General features: G+C 49.9%; 6 protein-coding genes across 6 annotated transcripts; 3 read left to right on the forward strand and 3 right to left on the reverse strand.

Annotated features, from left to right (window-relative positions):
* The first annotated feature begins 42 nt into the window (after positions 1-42).
* On the forward strand, positions 43-2,732 carry B0J16DRAFT_29752 (uncharacterized protein). Its single transcript, XM_046124463.1, has 4 exons — positions 43-140; positions 191-250; positions 302-536; positions 585-2,732. Exons 1-4 carry the CDS (start codon positions 107-109, stop codon positions 2,641-2,643), a joined length of 2,388 nt encoding a protein of 795 aa, XP_045989527.1. The 5' UTR covers positions 43-106; the 3' UTR covers positions 2,644-2,732.
* On the reverse strand, positions 2,733-4,163 carry B0J16DRAFT_29753 (uncharacterized protein). The gene has a single exon (XM_046124464.1). The coding sequence runs from the start codon at positions 3,986-3,988 to the stop codon at positions 2,822-2,824; it is 1,167 nt and encodes a 388-aa protein (XP_045989528.1). The 5' UTR covers positions 3,989-4,163; the 3' UTR covers positions 2,733-2,821.
* A 1,555-nt stretch (positions 4,164-5,718) lies between these two features.
* B0J16DRAFT_29762 (uncharacterized protein) lies at positions 5,719-8,440 on the forward strand. The gene has a single exon (XM_046124468.1). It carries the CDS (start codon positions 5,976-5,978, stop codon positions 8,184-8,186), a length of 2,211 nt encoding a protein of 736 aa, XP_045989529.1. The 5' UTR covers positions 5,719-5,975; the 3' UTR covers positions 8,187-8,440.
* A 592-nt stretch (positions 8,441-9,032) lies between these two features.
* Positions 9,033-11,300, reverse strand: B0J16DRAFT_329295 (X-domain of DnaJ-containing-domain-containing protein). Its single transcript, XM_046126314.1, has 3 exons — positions 10,909-11,300; positions 9,513-10,849; positions 9,033-9,461 (listed from the first exon to the last, which is right to left on the reverse strand). The coding sequence occupies exons 1-3, from the start codon at positions 11,012-11,014 to the stop codon at positions 9,285-9,287; spliced, it is 1,620 nt and encodes a 539-aa protein (XP_045989530.1). The 5' UTR covers positions 11,015-11,300; the 3' UTR covers positions 9,033-9,284.
* Positions 11,301-12,873: 1,573 nt separating this feature from the next.
* On the forward strand, positions 12,874-15,136 carry B0J16DRAFT_359977 (isoprenoid synthase domain-containing protein). The gene is made up of 4 exons (XM_046129674.1): positions 12,874-13,183; positions 13,241-14,294; positions 14,343-14,504; positions 14,558-15,136. Exons 1-4 carry the CDS (start codon positions 13,128-13,130, stop codon positions 14,672-14,674), a joined length of 1,389 nt encoding a protein of 462 aa, XP_045989531.1. The 5' UTR covers positions 12,874-13,127; the 3' UTR covers positions 14,675-15,136.
* A 312-nt stretch (positions 15,137-15,448) lies between these two features.
* B0J16DRAFT_367042 (peptidase S8/S53 domain-containing protein) lies at positions 15,449-17,675 on the reverse strand. Its single transcript, XM_046130112.1, has 4 exons — positions 16,552-17,675; positions 16,191-16,493; positions 15,942-16,137; positions 15,449-15,886 (listed from the first exon to the last, which is right to left on the reverse strand). Exons 1-4 carry the CDS (start codon positions 17,221-17,223, stop codon positions 15,717-15,719), a joined length of 1,341 nt encoding a protein of 446 aa, XP_045989532.1. The 5' UTR covers positions 17,224-17,675; the 3' UTR covers positions 15,449-15,716.
* Positions 17,676-17,913: the final 238 nt, after the last annotated feature.

Below are 17,913 nucleotides of genomic sequence, written 5' to 3' on the forward strand. Positions count from 1 at the left end.
CCATCGCCCCGCAAGATTCGCGGTCTCAACCTCACGTCATAATCCTACTTCGCCAAAAACTTCTATGGGATTGTGAGCGACGTCGCGTCGCACTTGGCGCAAGGAGATGTGGATCTTGGAGAATTCCGAGGCCTTTGACGGTGAGAAAGGGCTCTTTCAACTTTGGGAAACCTAGTCTAATCATCCCTAGGCCGAAGGCTGTGGTTGCGACCAGGGAAAACATATCTCTTTGGGCGAACAGCAGCAGAGCGTAAGGAACATAGTCCTATAGAATATGGCCTCGAACTGATATGTGGAACAGCCGGCCAATTGGCTATATCGCACAACACCATCTCGCGCAAGCATCTAACCATCACAGTCAGCCCTGTCGAATCAGGCCAGGCGCATAACCCCTCGAGTCGCTCTACGCTTACGATCGAGGACCTGGCAACGAAAATAGGCACCGTCGTCAATGGAGAAAAGATCAAGGGCAACAAAAAAGTGGTCGAGGGAGACAAGGCCGAGTTTACCATGGGTAAATGCCCAAACAAGTTTTGGTAACCCGTTCCATCCGACCTTGGTGTTGCTTTGCTTACAATCTGCAGTATTACATGGGAACCAGTCATCTTCGCATTCTCTTTTACCAGTAAAGAACTTCAAACAGACCCCCTGGCGACACTTCGAGAACGATTCGAGCAGCTCGATATCAAAATCGTACACGAATATGTCAATTCCACCACGCATGTCGTTTCAAAGAAGCGAAATACTGCCAAAGGACTGCAAGCTTTAATAAATGGGAAATACATAGTGACTGAAACCTTTATCGATGCCGTGGTGGAAGCTGGAACTCTGCCAGAAGGTGCTCAAGCCACTGAGCTAAGTCCTTTGGAGCAAGACTTCAACAAAAACTGGCCCGATGCTCTGCAGCATTTGCCCCCAAGAGGTGGTGAACCTGTACAACATCCAGACTCGACATATGCTCCGGACCCAGGACGAAAAGACATTTTTGAAGGATACACTTTTATTTTTTATGACCCTGTGCAGTACAACAACTTGTTGGCGCCCATTACGAATGGCGGCGGCAAGGCATTGTTACGAGACGTTACACCTCATGAAACTCAAGTGGATGAGTTTGTGCAATATGTCAAAGGCGTCGCTGGAGAGAAAGGCCTTGGCGCTTTTGATGATGGCAGCGAGGGTAAAGGTGTTGTGGTTGTACGCTTCGTGCCCTCCAAGGGAACAACCGTCGACTGGTATGTTGAGTTCTTCAGAACGGTGTCCGTGAGACTGGACCATCGCCCTATTGAACAGAGTGAGTTCTTAGAGGCAATACTTATAAAGGATGCGAGTATCCTTCGACGGCCCCTGGAGGTGGAGTCTTCGCATAACACTCCAGAGCAGAGTCATAATCAGCAAGAAGCCGAAGTATCAGGTGGCTCACAAAATCTGAACACGCAAGCTCAGACATCAATGTCAGCCGAAGAGACACAGACCGCGCCTCGACGAGGGCGAACTAGGAGACCCATCAAGAGACGATTCGCAGGCTTCGATGATGAACCCGACATTGATATGGATGATATTCTTCCCGCCCCAGCCCCGGCACCTGTGCCCCAGCCTGCGACTCATCAGCCTGCTACGCAGATGCAACCAGAAGAAGGGGGGTTATTTGTTTCCCAAGAACCTGACATTCCACCCGAGCCTCAACCATCTAGCAATACTCGCTCGTCGCAGAGAAAAAGGCGACACTCACCATTGCCTGAAGATGACCTCATGGACGGCATGACGACTGCAGCAGAAAGGTTCAAGCGTCAGCGAATAGAGAGAGGCGAAGACATGGGTGAGCCACCCCAACAGATGGAGACCCAAAAAGCAGAGCCTGTTCCAGAACCAAAGAAGAAGATTAAGAAAGAATTCGATATTCTGGCAATGGCTGCTCAGAACAGAGAACAAGAAGAAGCTCGTGCTCGAGCAGAAAAGGAAGACCTGGCGAATCTACCTGACGATGTCGATCTTTCCGAAATTCGCAGACTCAACATAGTAGAAGAGATAGAAGTGCGACAGCCGAGTAATGGCCGAACCCGGGAACAAGACATCCGTGATGGCAGATGGAATCCTAAATGGAATGGCATGAAGAACTTCAAGAAGTTTAGACAAAGGGGCGAGGCGACAGGACGACAGCCAGCAAGGACTATCGTGCCCCTGACGCAAGTCAAGACAAAGGAGTTTGGCGTTGGCGACGACTACTGGCTCGAAGACGAGGAAACAACCCGCGGAAAGAGCAATTCAAACCTACCATCGACCAGAGAGACACAGCCTACGGATCCAACTCCAACTCCTGTTTCTATCCCCACGCGCCCTCAAAAGCGAACAGTTGCTACTGTTTTGTCTGACAGTAGTGACGAAGAGGACAGTCGAGTTACACAGCAATCATCAGCACCAGCAACACGGACAAGAGGGGCACAAGCTACAGCGTCGCAATCCCAAGCCAACACAAAAAGTCAGACATCACGGTCCACCAGTAGCCAAGGTAGCAAACGAGCTGCAGCAGAGCCTGCTGCAGGACAGCAGCCTGCAAAGCGGGCACGACCAACGAGAAGGGCTGTCGAAATCGCCGATAGTGACAGTGATGATGAGCTCAAGTTTCGATTCGGAAAGAGACGGTAGACGCCGGTCTCTATGGGGTATCTTTCTAGCTAGTGTACATATATATCTATCTGTTCCGGTAGGAGCTTCTATGGCGTAAAGATGGCGGTCTAATACATTCAATAACTCATTCTCCCGCATTATGAATGATCTAACTGTTGCAATTCTATGTTTGGAGTTGGCTCTCAACACGAACAGCCTAATCCATCTGATCCATCTGACTCTGGGCACCTTCAGATTCCTCGACAAGGAGTCCTACCAGACAAGCAGAAAGCATAGTCTCGTAGTTAACCCAAGGATGAACCTCACCAAACAGTTTGGTACCATCACGTCCAGCAGCGCGCATCAGCTCGGGAACACCACCGGGGTGAAAGTCAGCATAGGGTGTAACATTGTACACCTTGCCGTTAAGCGCCATCCAAGCATCCTTGCCCTTGCGACCCGTCATGCGCTTCAGCATGGAGGGAGTGACGCGCAGATATGGTGTTGAGGGCGCGACTCCACGAAGATCGGCATTGGGTCCTGAGATGCGAGCCCAGTCGAGAGGAGAGTGTCCTGGGGTAAGAAGAACCTTGCGATTCGGCTTATTGGGCTTAGAAGAGTGTGTCGGCGGCGGCGCAAGACCACCAGATGATGGAGGACCTCGGTTCGGGACAGGACCACGAGCTCGTTGCGGCGAGTTGACAGCGGGGAACTGGGATAGTGTAGGCAGGCGGCCGGCCGGAGGGTTGGCGGTGGAAGTTGGAGGAGGAAGACGTCCCGGAGCGGGAGGCGGAGGCATCATAGAGGACTGGTTCATATTAGGAAGGCCGAGAGCGGGAGCGGGACCCGGCGCTGTGGGGTCTCTGCGCGGAGCGGGGTGGGAACTAGGCGCAATAGGAGCATTATCGAGGCTGAAACTTGGGACAGCAATAGATGGAGGGTTGGATGCGACAGCCTTGGGAGTTGTCTGTTCCTCTGGTTCGGCGATGGTCGGTGGTGGAGGCGCAACCTTTGGCAGGGGAGGCGGCGGCATAGACGAAACATCGCTCTTCGCGGTCTTCAACGAGTGTGCGGCACTGGTGGCTGTAGTGGTAGCCTTCCCTTGATTGAGGCGTTGGTCGTTGTCTTGAGTGGTACGGTTATCGGCCGGACGAGCCCGGAGTCGAGGGCCCGGTTCCACCTCGTGATCCGACACCATGATACGGGGTCCGGGATCAGAATCACGCTCAGCTTCAGCCTCAGCCTCATCCTTAGCTGCAACAGCGGGACGTCCATCGCCTCTCCAGCGGAGAAGGACCTGCAGCGGCTCTGGCATCCATGATGGCGGGCGAATCATGACCCAAACGACCGAAGCGACGATGAGCGATATGCCAATGTAACCCATGACGACACTCTCCTAAAAGAGAAAGAGAATGAAACAAAGTGAGGACGAAATGAAGTTCTTCCCCAGGTGACTTGTAGAGTTGGGGTCGATTGGCGAGAGAGTGGGTTGTGGAATGGTTATTGCAGAATCATCGAGCCACTTTGCGATGCGCCTCCAACGTTTGTAATTATTAAACTTGTCAGCGGACAAAGGAAAAAGAAAGGTGGAGGCAAAAAGTCCAGACTTTCCGACAAGCTGAAAATGGATGTCCGAAACAGAGCTGGAGCCTTGCAACGGCATGGCGTTGATTGGTCGAGGAGCTTGAATTCTAGGGTCCTTTAGTGCCCCTCAGGTACGAATCCCCGGGAATATTTAGCGGAGTCTCTTACAATCACGAGCCTGTCTGCCTGTATCAACAGGAGATATGGAAGTCTTCTAATGGTAGCTTTCTCGTCAACACGATATCTGTGATTTCTGTAATAGAACCAGACACGCTCGGAAAAGAGCTTTGCATAACTTCAGCCATGTTCGGAACCTCAAATATCTGTAACGCCTCCCGAGTCTAAAAAAAGACAGCCGAAATATGGTATCCATGTGAATAACACGGGTATCAGATGGATGGGGAAAGCTAGAATAATTCCAGAACGCCAATTATATACTTTTGCTAACATATGCAGCAGCCTCATCTGTAAATGTTAGAGAGCAACAAACGCCCGCTTCTTATTACCTTTTAACTCAAGCATAACAGCGATGTTGACGTTAATAAACCGGTTCCCTCACAGTCATACCACCAGACCTGCGATCGACAGCCGTAGAGCTAGCATAAGTATTTGGCAGGGGCCAGGGCCTTCGGGGGACGAGATGAGGACCTCACGAGCAGGGGTCATTCCATGATCAATGTTCTCGGTTGGCATGAGAATGTAATAAGAGTGGGTTATGAGAAAGGGGAATTTGAATAACTATTGTCCCGAGGTAATTCTACAGTTATGATCAGGTTGATAAAGAATTTGAATCTTTGTGAAAGACAAACAATTGAATCTTGTGCAGCTAACCTATCATGGCATATGCAGACCGCCAGGTATGTTTCGTGATGATAAGAGCCAGTCAAAGTCCTCAATTGAAGCACATATGAGACGTGTTTCAATAGCATGACATACAGATGTAACCCGGCATACAAATGAATGCAAGGCATATGAAAATAATATTCAGAAATCGGTAAGCATGATCGGATTCATGAAGAGAGCAATAGGAGCAGGAAACTTGAGCAAGGATGGTCCCATCCTGACCTTGCCCATGGCTGAGATGAATGACCACAATCCGTTCATCCCGCTAGTCTCTCGTCAAGGCATCTATGGAGCAATATCCCTAGCATCTCCGTCCTTTTTGTCGTATTGTGACTCTTCTCTCCCTTCTCTTCCCTTTTTCTCCTCCTGCGTTCGCCTCATTGACATTACTCCTCCAATTATATACATACCTATCAAACCTCCACTGTGACAATCTCTGTTTCTACCGCGGTTCCTCGTTAGCGGTGAACAACGTCTTTATTTCTATACGCTCGCTGCACAGAAACAGGATCCTCTCACCTGCATGCAGCACAAGACAGAAAAGAAAAACGTCCCCCGCTTTGTTCCTCGGACAGGAAAGCCACCAGACTTCATTTATCCAACAATCGACTGACCCCACCGCCTCTGGTCTTGCCTTGTCTCTGATTTCTCGAGCTGTTTGTTTACTTTTTTGACGTGGTCGCCTCGACACTGGAACTGGAACTCTAATTAGCCAGAGACCACTAGTGCTTTAGTGATCATCAGCGCTGCGACATAGGCGCTCCAGGCCATTGCCCAGCACAATTTACTGAAGGTCCCCTAAACCTGATTCGCTTCGGTTTCACCTCACAGCCAATGAGAGTTTACCGCTCCGTCCCGCTACCAGTCATCTCAGCCTGAGCCAGCCCGCCCAGAAGTTCGAGGCGCTCGTTTCCGACTTGTACCCAACTCGTGGACCGGACAGGATGCGCACTCTAAACACCATCAACTCGTCATCCTCTCGTCCTACATCTCCGGGTCTTACAGCCTCTCAGCCTCATACTCGACGTCCTCTTACTCCTTCGACAAACGAAAAACTAGTCACTTCTTCTAAACCACTCCCAAAGACAAGATCCCAGGCCCCTGCCGGAAAGACCCAGGCTCAGGCACAAGCTCAGGCTCAGGCTCGTCCCCGATTCTCCTCGGCTGGCAACACTCGCACGTCGCCATCCCTTGGCTTCCACGATCCGAACCAACAACATGTTCTTTCAGTAACCGCTACAATCACCTCGACTCGTTCAACCTCGTCGAGTTCCGCACCTCCTACCGCCAAAATGGCCCCTAGCGAATCGAGACACCGCCCCCCGCAACTCAGCGCCGCTGCTGCAAAGTCGGTCGGACGAACGCCCTTGACTCCCAAGATTGCTTCGGCAGCCAAGGGTCCTACGTTAGGTGCACCTCCTTTAGTTCGAAGATCGACCCAAGGACTGTCCGCAGGCACATCTCATCGAGATGAAAGTGCTGTAACTCCTCGAACCGGTAGTCGACAAAGCCGTCACAATAGCAATACTACTACTCCCAATGGGACCCCAAGTTTAGACCAGGAGGGCTGGAACCCTCGAAACTCCTGGACTTCAACAGGGAGGCAATCTCTGTCTCGAAGTGAATCTCGAGCTGAATCTCCTGCTGATCCAGATGCCAAATTCTTCCGTGCTAGCGACAAACCGCCTTCATCACAACCATCCGGCCGTCCTTCGCTAGGCTCTCAAAAATCGAACAACTTCTTCCATGCCAGTAAAGCCAGTTCGGAATTCAAAAAGGCTACCAGTCCTTCTACTGCGCCGCATATTTCAGCATCCAATGCCGCACCCGAGCCTTCAGCTTCAAAGTTCTTTTATGCAAATGGCACTGATCTTGAGCTAAAACCTACATCAGCCAACGCATCCAGCACGAGACTCCAGTCCAAACGTCCAAGTACCAGCAGCTCAACAAATGAGCACTCGATCAGCTCGCAAACTTCGAGACCACACTCTCCCATCAAGATTGCTCAGCCAAATCCCTCTATTCTTAAGAACCCTGGCGCAACTGGACTCAGCGGCAGACCGCAAGTAGCGTCACCGCCTCAGATAGCTTCTCCACCGCCATTAGCTCCCCCGGCATCTATCACCTCCAACAGACGGGTCAGCATCGAGTCGGCCCCTAGAAAGAGAGGCCATGCGAGAGCTGGTAGTGTTCCGAATTTTGATCACTCTAATTCGCCTAGGCTGCCCATGTCGCCGGGCCGAAGGCAGCATGAATTCTCGCCTCCCGTAAGCCCTGGTGGGATACAGCCAGCTTTCACTATGGCGTCGATTCTCCAAATGGCTGAGGATATCAGTGATGAAGAGGAAGAGGAGGAAGAAAAGGACACTCAAGACGAGGGATCCCAGCCCGACCTTCAAAGCCCTACCAAGTCCAGCCATGGTGAGCCTGTGAACGATCTGGTAGCTAATGCTCGAAGGGAACGAAAGGTGCAAGACTTGGAAATCACCAATGCCTCTCTCGAAGCTATAAATCGCACGCTAGAAAGGCAAATGCGGAAGCAGCAGGCCGAGATTCGCCGGTTCAGGCGACTATCCAGGTCAGGTCGGCTTTCTGCCGTTGCTTCAGCTGCCTCTAGCCGAGTTACTTCTGCAGCATTGACGGATGCCCCTATCAGTCTTTCCGATCTTAGTGAGGAGGACGACTCAGCACCTCCTTCTGAAGACGAAGAAGAGGACTCGCTTGACGAATCTGACCTGTCAACTGATTCGATTTCAGCTCCCGAGGCTCTCGATCCCAGTGACGAGAAAGCTATGGAGAAGGCTATGGCGCGACGGAAGAAGGACGAGGATCGCCTCCAGCTCGACTTGTCTAAACATCGCGATATTCTCGTCGATAGTCAAAAGATCAATCAGAGCATCAAGCGATGCCTCAACTGGACTGAGGTTCTTATCAAGGAAGGCCAGAAGGCTTTGGAATACAAGGTCCGTGTCACAGACGTTGAGTTTGGAGGCCAAATATTGCCTCCTCTGAACGATGACGACGATGAAGATCTGTCCGAGGTTGACGATTTCGGAACCGATCCTGGCAGTCCAGTAGATGAACCTCCTCTGCCTTGGGAAAAGAACTCCCAGGATCGTGATAGTGGCATCGAATTGCAGCCGGACAGCAATTAGTGCCGCTCAACACCACTTTGACATTTATAATTAGCCTCAATACCCATTACAGCATTTCAAGATCGGCAGTTCGCATTTAACAAAACATCGGATTTGTTTCTTTTCTTTCGACTATACACACCAGCCAAGCCTCAGGGCGCCACGACAAACAACAACACCATCTCAAGATCAACGAAGTCAATGGAATGAGAACATGCATGCATAATAGGCGTTGAGCAAGCAAGCGATCGTTTTTGTTTTTCTTTTGTTTCTTTCAACAGCGATTTGCTTGCCAGCGGCTCCATGACTATGCACCATCAATTCCACCTTTCAAATCGATCTTATGCGCCCGTCTTCTCCCACGAGAAGCCCCACCACAAAACAACAATCGGCCTGGACAATTATACACATACGCCCTTCAGAGAATTGGGTACTTTTTGAATTTTTCATTTGTCGCAGAGATTTTTGCTTCAATTGTTTTTGCTTTTGAATACATACTATGTATAACAGATACCCCGGAGGAAGTTTTCACGCCAGAACCGGCGAGTCTGAGATGGAATCATTGGAGGACATTACAGAAACGAGAGCCTGCCATGGGGATCGCTTTTTAGGCTCCTTGTGATAGTGTCTTCTCATGTACTGGAAAAGAGGGAATTGAGAAATCAAGTAGTCAGAATAGGAAATGGTCATAGAATTTCAGGAGATGGCTCCAATCTTCAACTCAACTTTAAAGCTCTCATCACATCACATATTGACTTTGTATACACGCGCGGTGTACCTCTATACCGAGTGACCATTCACATCGATGTTCCCCTCGACATGTAGAATGAAAACAATTATACCCATTATGGGCTCATCAAGAAAAGGCTCAAAATGGCTGTAAGATCATATTAACAAAGGGGGAATAGCGTTATGAAAATTGTATCTAAACCAGTGCCAGTTGTCCTCATCTATACCCATCGTCCATCCGCCAATCATCAAGTAAACCTCCATCAAATTGATATCTACTACCCTTCTCGAGGTTTCTCAGCCACGCAGGTGTCCTGTTCCCCTGCTGTGTGATTTTGTTTTCACACGATCCTGTCTGAATCGCAAGTTTTAACAGTCTTTTGCTGCAGCTCAAGGTGTCGCGGCAGCAGGTTCCTTATCCTTTTGCTCCTTGTCCCTGTGGCTGTGGAAAGACTTGCGGTCCTTCTTCTTCTTATGGTCCTCCTCTTTATCCTTCTTCATAGCGGCCTCAGCGACCAGTTGCTCGAACACCAGGTAGTCGCCTTCCTCTTCAGGGGATCGTTCAGCCTAGAGATTGTTAGTCAGAATCAAGTAAAAGTTGGGAATTCTTCGACATACCCTGACAAAGACATCACCAATAAGAACCAAAGCTTGTGCGCGCTCTAGTCGTTTGTTGAGGTGAACCTTCTTATCGTTCAGAATGCTGTCGCAAACCTCACGCAACACGCTCTGAATCTCAAACTTGCTTCCCCTCCATGCGGCGGTAAGAATCTTGCCAGTCACACGTCTCTCGTACTCAGCACGCTTCTCATCGGTCCAGTCCTCGCCACCCTTCTGCTCCATCTTGGCCATGTCCTCCATAGTCTGCTGAGCGTCGATAGCGCTGCTGATAGTGTTCCATGTCTCTTTGACAAGTGTGCCCTTGTCACGAAGTCTGCTGAAGAAACCGCCGATACCGAAGAACTTTTGGCTGCGGAGGAGGCCAGAGGCTTTTGAGACGTAAGTTTGACCGATGGCATGCAGAATATCAATACCGAAAGACTCCATCTTCAAGTTCTCAACTTCAAGACGCATCTTCTCCTGGAATGCCCTGGTCACATCGGGTCCCTTGTCAGTCTCTGTCCAAACGCTAAGTCGGTCGAGGAGCTTCCGGGCGAGTGTATCGACACGCTCCTGTCGGATCTTAGCGCGTTCCTTCTCGTAGGCTGCAAGTTGCTCTCGCTGCTCCTTGGTCAGGCCACCCTTCTTCTTCTCCTTCTGCTGAAGCTCCTCCTCTGTCAGTTCGCGCTTAGTCTCGGCGTCGAGAAGGTCCTCATGGGACTTATCCATCAATGCAGGTCGGAGGGGGATCTGGGTTCGGTTACGAGAGCTCGACGAGGGGGTGGGTGATGTGGCATCGGATCGTTGGGGAGCGTCGGCAGAGAGGCCAGCGGCAGGAGGAGGAGGAGCAGCGGCCGCCGCGGGAGCAGCAGCAGGTGAAGCAGGCTTAGTTTCCTTATCGTCGCTGACAGAAGCAGCAGTGTAAGGCGGGGGAGGCGCGCCAGCCTGTTGCTCAGCTTCAGCGGCGGTCTTCTCCTCAGCCTTCTTCTCCTGGTCCTTCATGCTCTCCTTCTTGGCCTCTTCGGTTCCGGGGAAGTCCTCTCCAGCGGCCTCGGCGGCAGCGGCTTCTTCAGCAGCAGCTTCAGCGGCAGCAGCCTCCTCCTCTTGCATTGTGATGTCCATAGTCGCCGTAAGGTCCTTCATGAGACTAATCTCGCCGATCCAGTCGACGAAGGCCTCGCCTCCGAAAATGGAGCTGAAGAACTCAGCAGGATCGGCGAAGCCTTCCTGCGGCCTGGCAGACTCCTTTCCGAATTTGTCGTATGCTGCTCGTAAGTCGGAATCGGACAAGACCTGATAGGCCTCACCGATGGCCTGGAACTTTTCGTGTGCGGTAGGATCATCGGGATTCTTATCTGTCGAGCGCCGTATGGTCAATTTCGGGAGCAGTAAGCAAATCGCAAGGCCGACGAACCTGGGTGATGGACAATAGCCTTCTTTCGATAAGCCTTCTTGATCTCCAGCTCGGTGGCTGTGGGCTGGACGCCCAAGGTGTCGTAATAGGCGGTATCGACAACCATGATGGATGGTGTTTCCAGGTTCTAGACTGATATTTGGATATGAACTAGATACCTTGGGTAGGTAGGTGGTGATTTGGGTATTTTAGTATGGAAGGGAAGAAAAAAAGAGTAATCCCAGTCACTGTAACAAGCAAGAAATGGAAATGTCGATTGATGATGGCGTCGGATTGCCTAAAATGACCGCCTGCCCGCTCAGTCTTGGCTTGGCGGAAATTTCCTGGTATGAACCTGACTTGACCTAAGAAACTTTCCCTTCTCTGGGCTTCTTTACAGGCTTCATGCCCAGCGCAGCCCAGTCTAGCTTTAGGTCGAGTTAGTAGAAGGGAGGGGTCTTGGTGTCATTAGGGTCTACGTAATGGTGGGGCAGTGTCTGGGCAGTTAAAGCAGCGCCTCTTTTTACCACGTCAACATTCAAGGATACACTTATTAAACAAGAAACTATCTTGTGACAATACGGCATATCCAATTACATATACCCAATCGTCATATTCATGATTTTCCACAATTTTAAATTATAATGGGTTTTTTTGTCTTTTGGTTTCATGAGCCGATAATACATAATAACCCAGAGCTCCGGCAGGACTATATCACAGGCCCAGGTGTAAGTGAATACAACGACTTTGAAGAAGAGTGATCAAGACCATAAATAAAGGGAAAGTTGACAAAATATTATGGTTACCCTTCCTTACTGAAGCTAGCGAGCAAATCTTACTGATAAAGCTACTTATCACAACTGTATTGCATGGCTGTCGGGTGATATCCCAAGCTCTCTATCACGACCTCTAGTCAGCGCAAACCTCCATGACAGACACAGGTTTCATGAAAGAGTACGTCAGTTACGATGAGCTCTGGCTTTCCATCGCCGGTTCATGTACTCATATACATTGCAATATGAGACTCGAATGACAGCGGCAGCTAAGAGATCAACGAACGTGTACAGAGTACAGTATGATACAAATACAAACCAAAGCTTTGGCATACAAGTTCGATCAAGGGTTGTGTCTAACTGGCCCTTGTTTCTTTCCAAGTGGTAGATGACAAGCATTTGGTAGCGTAATTTCCCGTGACCACTGCAACCTCTTCCAGAATCGAGATTACCAAATGCCATCTCGAAAGCATCCAATCCTAACGAACCTAGCTAGATAGTCTAGTCAAGGCGCGCAGACTGTGCTTGGGTAAATCCGGGAGGGCGGTCAGGGCGGCCGGATCGTCTACATGCATAGGGGTCCGTTGTCAGTTGCCTCAAAACTTAATAGGTCGCTTCTCAGACCAGGCTACTGTATATGATAGGACCCAAGCCATTAAGATCCTTCGTATTATACATTATACATGTCTAGCAGTGTATCCTCCTTGTAGTATGGGTCATTCAGCAGTAGGAAATACAGAACTTGCTAAGATGTGTATAAAGCAATCGTATCGATGCAGAAGACATCATTACAGACAAATGTTTATGCTTGGAATGTTTCAATTTTCAGGGTCTGTCTGACCAGGGTAAAGTTAGCTCGCTTGGATGTTTCTCTTCGGGTCGGTTGTCAAAACTGCGGTGTCCGGACCGGCAGTCAAAGAGAATCCGGGCAATATCGATATCACAAACCGGTCGATAGCAAGCTCGGGATCCGATCAAGATCTTTCGTTATTCTCAGTTGTTGCATAAGTTACCTTAATTTAACTTGGAATTGAGTTGGGTGTAGGGAACTCTGCTAAATTGCTAATGGATATAGAATCCGAATACGACGGGAAATGCATATAACGGGGCGCTTGGGCCTCACTCGTATCGCTCTACAAGGATCAGCCTCATCCACAGTCCAAGGTGAGAAATTGAGCTCTTGCATATTGTGGATTTATCCGGAGCGGAGGTCAACCAGTCCATTTTGCTTCTCACATCTATCTGTCTTCTTTCTTTTTCTCTTCTTCCAATCATCTTGTGGTAGCAAAAACACCACAAGACGTTTCCGGGACCTGGTCGTAACTGAATTGGTATATAACCTTTTCTACCTCCCGTTTTCAAGACTCTGCACGACTGTAATAAGACGTGCACTGTTTCTCCATTCTCTCACGCGCTCAACCTTTACCTCTCTACCTTAACCCCCTACCCCCTCACGCCGCCGCCAAGATGGGTTACCTCTACTACCTCCTACACCCTTACCAGCTCCGGTCCATTATTCAATGGTAAGTCTATACTGCTCTGGCCCTCGCCTACAAAGAATTTGACTAATAGCGCCTTAGGAAGGTCTGGCATGATCCCGTCCACGAGCGCGATCCCAGCACAGAGTCACCAGAGCTGCAAGAATGCTTCCGTTACCTCAACCTGACAAGTCGCAGTTTTGCGGCTGTCATTCAAGAGCTTAACCACGAACTCCTCGTCCCCATCACCCTCTTCTACCTCTGCCTCCGTGGTCTGGACACCATCGAGGATGATATGACCCTACCCCTGAGCAAGAAGGTTCCCCTTCTGCGAAACTTCCATATTACCATGGAAGAGGACGGTTGGCAATTCCACGAGAGTCAAGAGAAGGACAAGGAGCTGTTGGAACACTTCGATGTCGTTATCACCGAGCTCAAGAAGATCAAGGCCCCCTATCGTGAGATCATCAATGATATGACTCGCAAGATGGGCAACGGTATGGCTGACTACGCTGAGAACGAGGAGATGATTAAGAACGGCGTGCAAACGATTGAGGAGTACGAACTGTACTGCCATTACGTTGCCGGTCTTGTCGGCGAAGGTCTAACACGCCTTTTCGTCGAGTCCGAGCTTGCCAACCCTAAGCTTGCCGAGCGACCTTCTCTTACCGAGTCGATGGGTCAGTTCCTCCAGAAGACGAACATCATCCGAGACATTCACGAGGATTGGCAAGATGGTCGAAGATGGTACCCCAAGGAGATCTGGAGCCAGCACGTGGATAAGTGGGAAGATTTATTCGATCCCAAGCAAGAAACTAAGGCTCTTGAGTGTGTTTCCCACATGGTGCTCGACGCACTGAAGCACAGTGAAGAGTGTCTCTTCTACATGGCTGGCATCAAGGACCAAAGTGTTTTCAACTTCGTTGCTATTCCTCAGGGTATGGCTATTGCGACACTCGAACTTGTCTTCCGCAACCCTGATGTGCTTAAGAGAAACGTCAAGATCACAAAGGGTGACGCCTGCAAGATCATGTTCGAGTGCACACAAAACCTCTACACCGTTTGCGAGGTCTTCAAGCGATATGCTCGAATAATCGCCAAGAAGAACGACCCCCGCGACCCCAACTTCCTTGCCATCAGTGCGCAATGTGCAAAGGTATGTATCTGACTCTAACCATGAGCTTTCCTTGCTAACAAACAATAGATTGAGCAATTTATTGAGACTCTTTTCCCCAAACAAGATCCCAAGAAGCTTACTCTTGTGCAAAACCAAGCACAAAACAAGGAGCCCACTATGGATGCTGGCGAGGCCGTTGTTCTCTTCGGTGTTGTCATGGCAGCTCTGGTCTGCATTGCGGGTATCATGGTACGCAATCCTCTTGCTCCTAGAGCCGGACTGAACTGACATTCCTTCTCCAGCTTGGTACCGCTTGGTTCTTTGGAGCCAGGTTCGATCATATCTTTAAGGAAGCCAGCGTTTTCCTACCGGGTGGCGAGAAGGCCACTCCCATCATCACGGGTCACGAAGAATTGTAGTATAATGCGCGCCGACTTGTTTATGTTTCTTTCACGGCACCTACCTTTTTTAACGATATCCTAACGTACATACCCCCTTTAGCACAAGTCCTTTTTGATGGGACCAGCCCATTGAGCGCAGTGCTGGGCCTTACACTATTGTTAATACTACCGGCAACGCGCGATACAGCCCGCGTTGCCATTTCAGTCTTGTCCCCCGTTCCTAACACTTATGGTGACTGTTTCTTATCCCAAAAACACCCGCACGGATGTCAAATTACAATCTAGTCTTTTCATGACTATGGTTGCGCCGAAGAAGTGCGTAAATTAAATCTCTTGCTCTTGGTTTCCGCCGCGAGGCGACGTCAACGCCACAAGTCTATCGCGACTTTTAACAGCGCAATAGGCCGGTGGTGGCGGGCATACATTTCAATATCTACTTGTAAAAATTTTAATATATATCCATGAAAATGGTGTTTGACGATTCTTCCTTCTTTGGGGACCCTAGCGTAACTTATAAGGCATGACATGCGTTCGGGCATGGTTTCATCTTTACCGTCTTGGTGCGACGTGATGTGACACTACGTATAGCTGACCCATGCCTTGACTGATCTGCTGTTGACGGGCCTTCCCATCATTCAGGGGTATCTAGCGCCAAAGGTTACATCGTGCTATTTTTGAGGCACGGGCTGCTGCAGGAACGGTTTTCCGCTTTGTTAATCCGCGGGATCTCTGATTCCCGAAAGTCAAACTGTTACATAGTGTATCACGTTTTGTTTGGAGATTCCAAAGTGGTTATTCAGAAGGTCTATGATATCGTTACGTACCATCCGTCTATAGTAACAAATGCGCTCGTTTCAAAATGAAAACTCCTGATGCATGACATGAGGCCATTCATAAATGCACCCTGTATTACATCCCACACATACACACAGGAGGGGTAGATAGGTCAGGTATGTGTGGTTAACTAAATCCAAGTATCCTGAAATATGTTTTATGATATAAAGAAAAATTGTCGCTCTCCCTCAACCCTAATTCCCTAATTGATGCTGAGATGCTGCTTCTATTGGTTGCCGTTGTTGGCGATGCCGTCGGTGGTGCCACGGGCGTTGTTGCGGACCTTGGCGCCGCTCTCGGCGGCGAGGCTCTTGATAAGGCTGGCAACCTGCTGGGGGCCCTCGAGCTGCTGGAAGCCCATGAGGTAGGCAGCGAGACCGGCAACGTGAGGAGAAGCTGTGATAAATATTAGCATGAGACTTGTCTCGGAAGATTAGAAAGCAAAACATACCCATGCTGGTACCGCTAAGAGTAGCAGTGTCAGTGTTAGACTTGATACCAACACTAAGGACATCGACACCGGGGGCGTAAACGTCGACCTCAGGACCAAAGTTGGAGAAGTTGGCACGCTCGTCGGTAGTAGCATCGATGGCACCGACAGTGATAGCGTTGGGGGCAGAGCCAGGAGAAGTCAGGGAAGTAGCCCGCTATAAAGATTGTTAGTTATGATGGAGACATTGGGGAGTTGATGTTGACTCACGTTCTCGTTACCGGCAGCCACAACGGGGACAACACCGGCCTTGAAAAGGGCCTCAATAGCACGGTTGATAGCTTCGGACTTGTCACCACCAAGGGACATGTTCATAACAGCCTTGCCAGCACGGTTGTTCTTCTTCACATCGTCGACGACGAACTGCATGCCCTGAAGAACACCAGAGTTGCTACCACCGCCTGAGGCGTCAAGGACCTTGACGGCAACAAGGTCGACCTTCTTGGCAACACCGAAAGTAGCACCACCAATGGTTCCAGCAACGTGGCTACCGTGGCCGTTCTCGTCGTCATCCTGTATTCGGTCAATATCATGCTTCTTGTGGAAATCAAGCAGTCAGGGCTCTACTTACAACATTGTTAATGAAGTTGCCGCCGAAAGTGGCACGGCCCTCAAATTCGCTGTGGTCGACCTTGATACCAGTATCAACAACGTAGGCAGTGATGCCCTCACCAGCTGAGTCGTCGAAGACGTAGGTCTCAGCGTTGGCCTTGGAGGAAGAGAGGCGGTCGAGGCCAGGGGGAGCGTTGACTTGAGCAATAGCGGCGTTGAGCTGAACACGTGTGTCGGCCTCGATGTAGGCAACCTCGTCAGAGTTCCAGAGATCCTGGACCATCATGTCGTCGGCATCAAGGGCCATAGCACGCCAGGTGTTGAGGCGGAAGGACTTGATGGTAGTGGACATAGCCTTGCCGACAGAGCTTCGCTTGTTGAGGTTTCGCTTCTTGATAGCGGAGGAGATGGAGAACTCCTTGGCACTGATAGTCTCCTCGTCGAAGGTGTCATTGTAGACAACAATGTATGAGTTAGGAACGATGTTAAGAGCATCGGGGTTGCTAAGCATAGGTCGAAGGAAAGCGCTGATTCCCATCTTCTTGTCGAGTTCATCGCCAAGGCCTTTACCAATGTCGCTGCCAACAGCGTTGGCCATGTCGCCGAGGGAGTCGGCGATACCAGTGGGGGCGGCGGTGGCCAAGGGGGCCGCAACGAGCAGCGAGGCGAGGAAAGTCTTTAGGAAAGCCATGATGAATTGAATGTTCGGTTTATGTTTGAAGTTGTTTGAAAAGTTGTTCTAAAGTGAGAGAAATGTGAAGTGGTTCCAGCCGTTTCACTCAGTTGGGAACTCGATAGTATAAATCGAACTCGGATTTTAAGGAAGGTGAGCCTTGAATTAGCAAACAAAGCAATAAAAGAGTGCTGTAAGAGGAGTGAGGCGATCAACGCTCCTCTCGTGTTGTCTGAATAAGGACTGGTCGTGAGAGTGTTCACAAACTCGCGATACACTGTTCAGGATAAACAATGAAATGAGAGTGATTAAATCCAATTTACACTGACTAGCAGTACAAAGAGGCAAAGGGAAATAGGGAAAGGAAGAATGAGAAAATAATAAAAGACTCAAAAAAGAAGTCTTCGAACAATGAATAACCCGAACAATAGAATGAGAATGGCCGTCCAGCAGCTAACAATGGGTGGGAGATGTGGGTTTAATAGGAGAAAATCCAACAATAGCATCTAGGCTTCTGACTGGTGGCTTGGATATTTCAGATCAAGCTTCAGGAGGGAGCCGCAAGATCCATGGCGGGGATGAGGCGCTAGGGGCCGTGGGCCCAAGCTTTCGGCGTCAGGGACCAGGGCCCCAAGCGTTGTTTAGTATTAGTGTATAGAAGCATGTACGACGATAGTCGCCAAGTCAAACACCAGTGCCTGACTCCAA

This window comes from Fusarium flagelliforme (genome assembly GCF_020744385.1).
Source record: "Fusarium flagelliforme strain FIESC 12 MPI-CAGE-AA-0113 chromosome Unknown B0J16scaffold_1, whole genome shotgun sequence".
In the NCBI taxonomy this organism is placed as follows: domain Eukaryota; kingdom Fungi; phylum Ascomycota; class Sordariomycetes; order Hypocreales; family Nectriaceae; genus Fusarium; species Fusarium flagelliforme.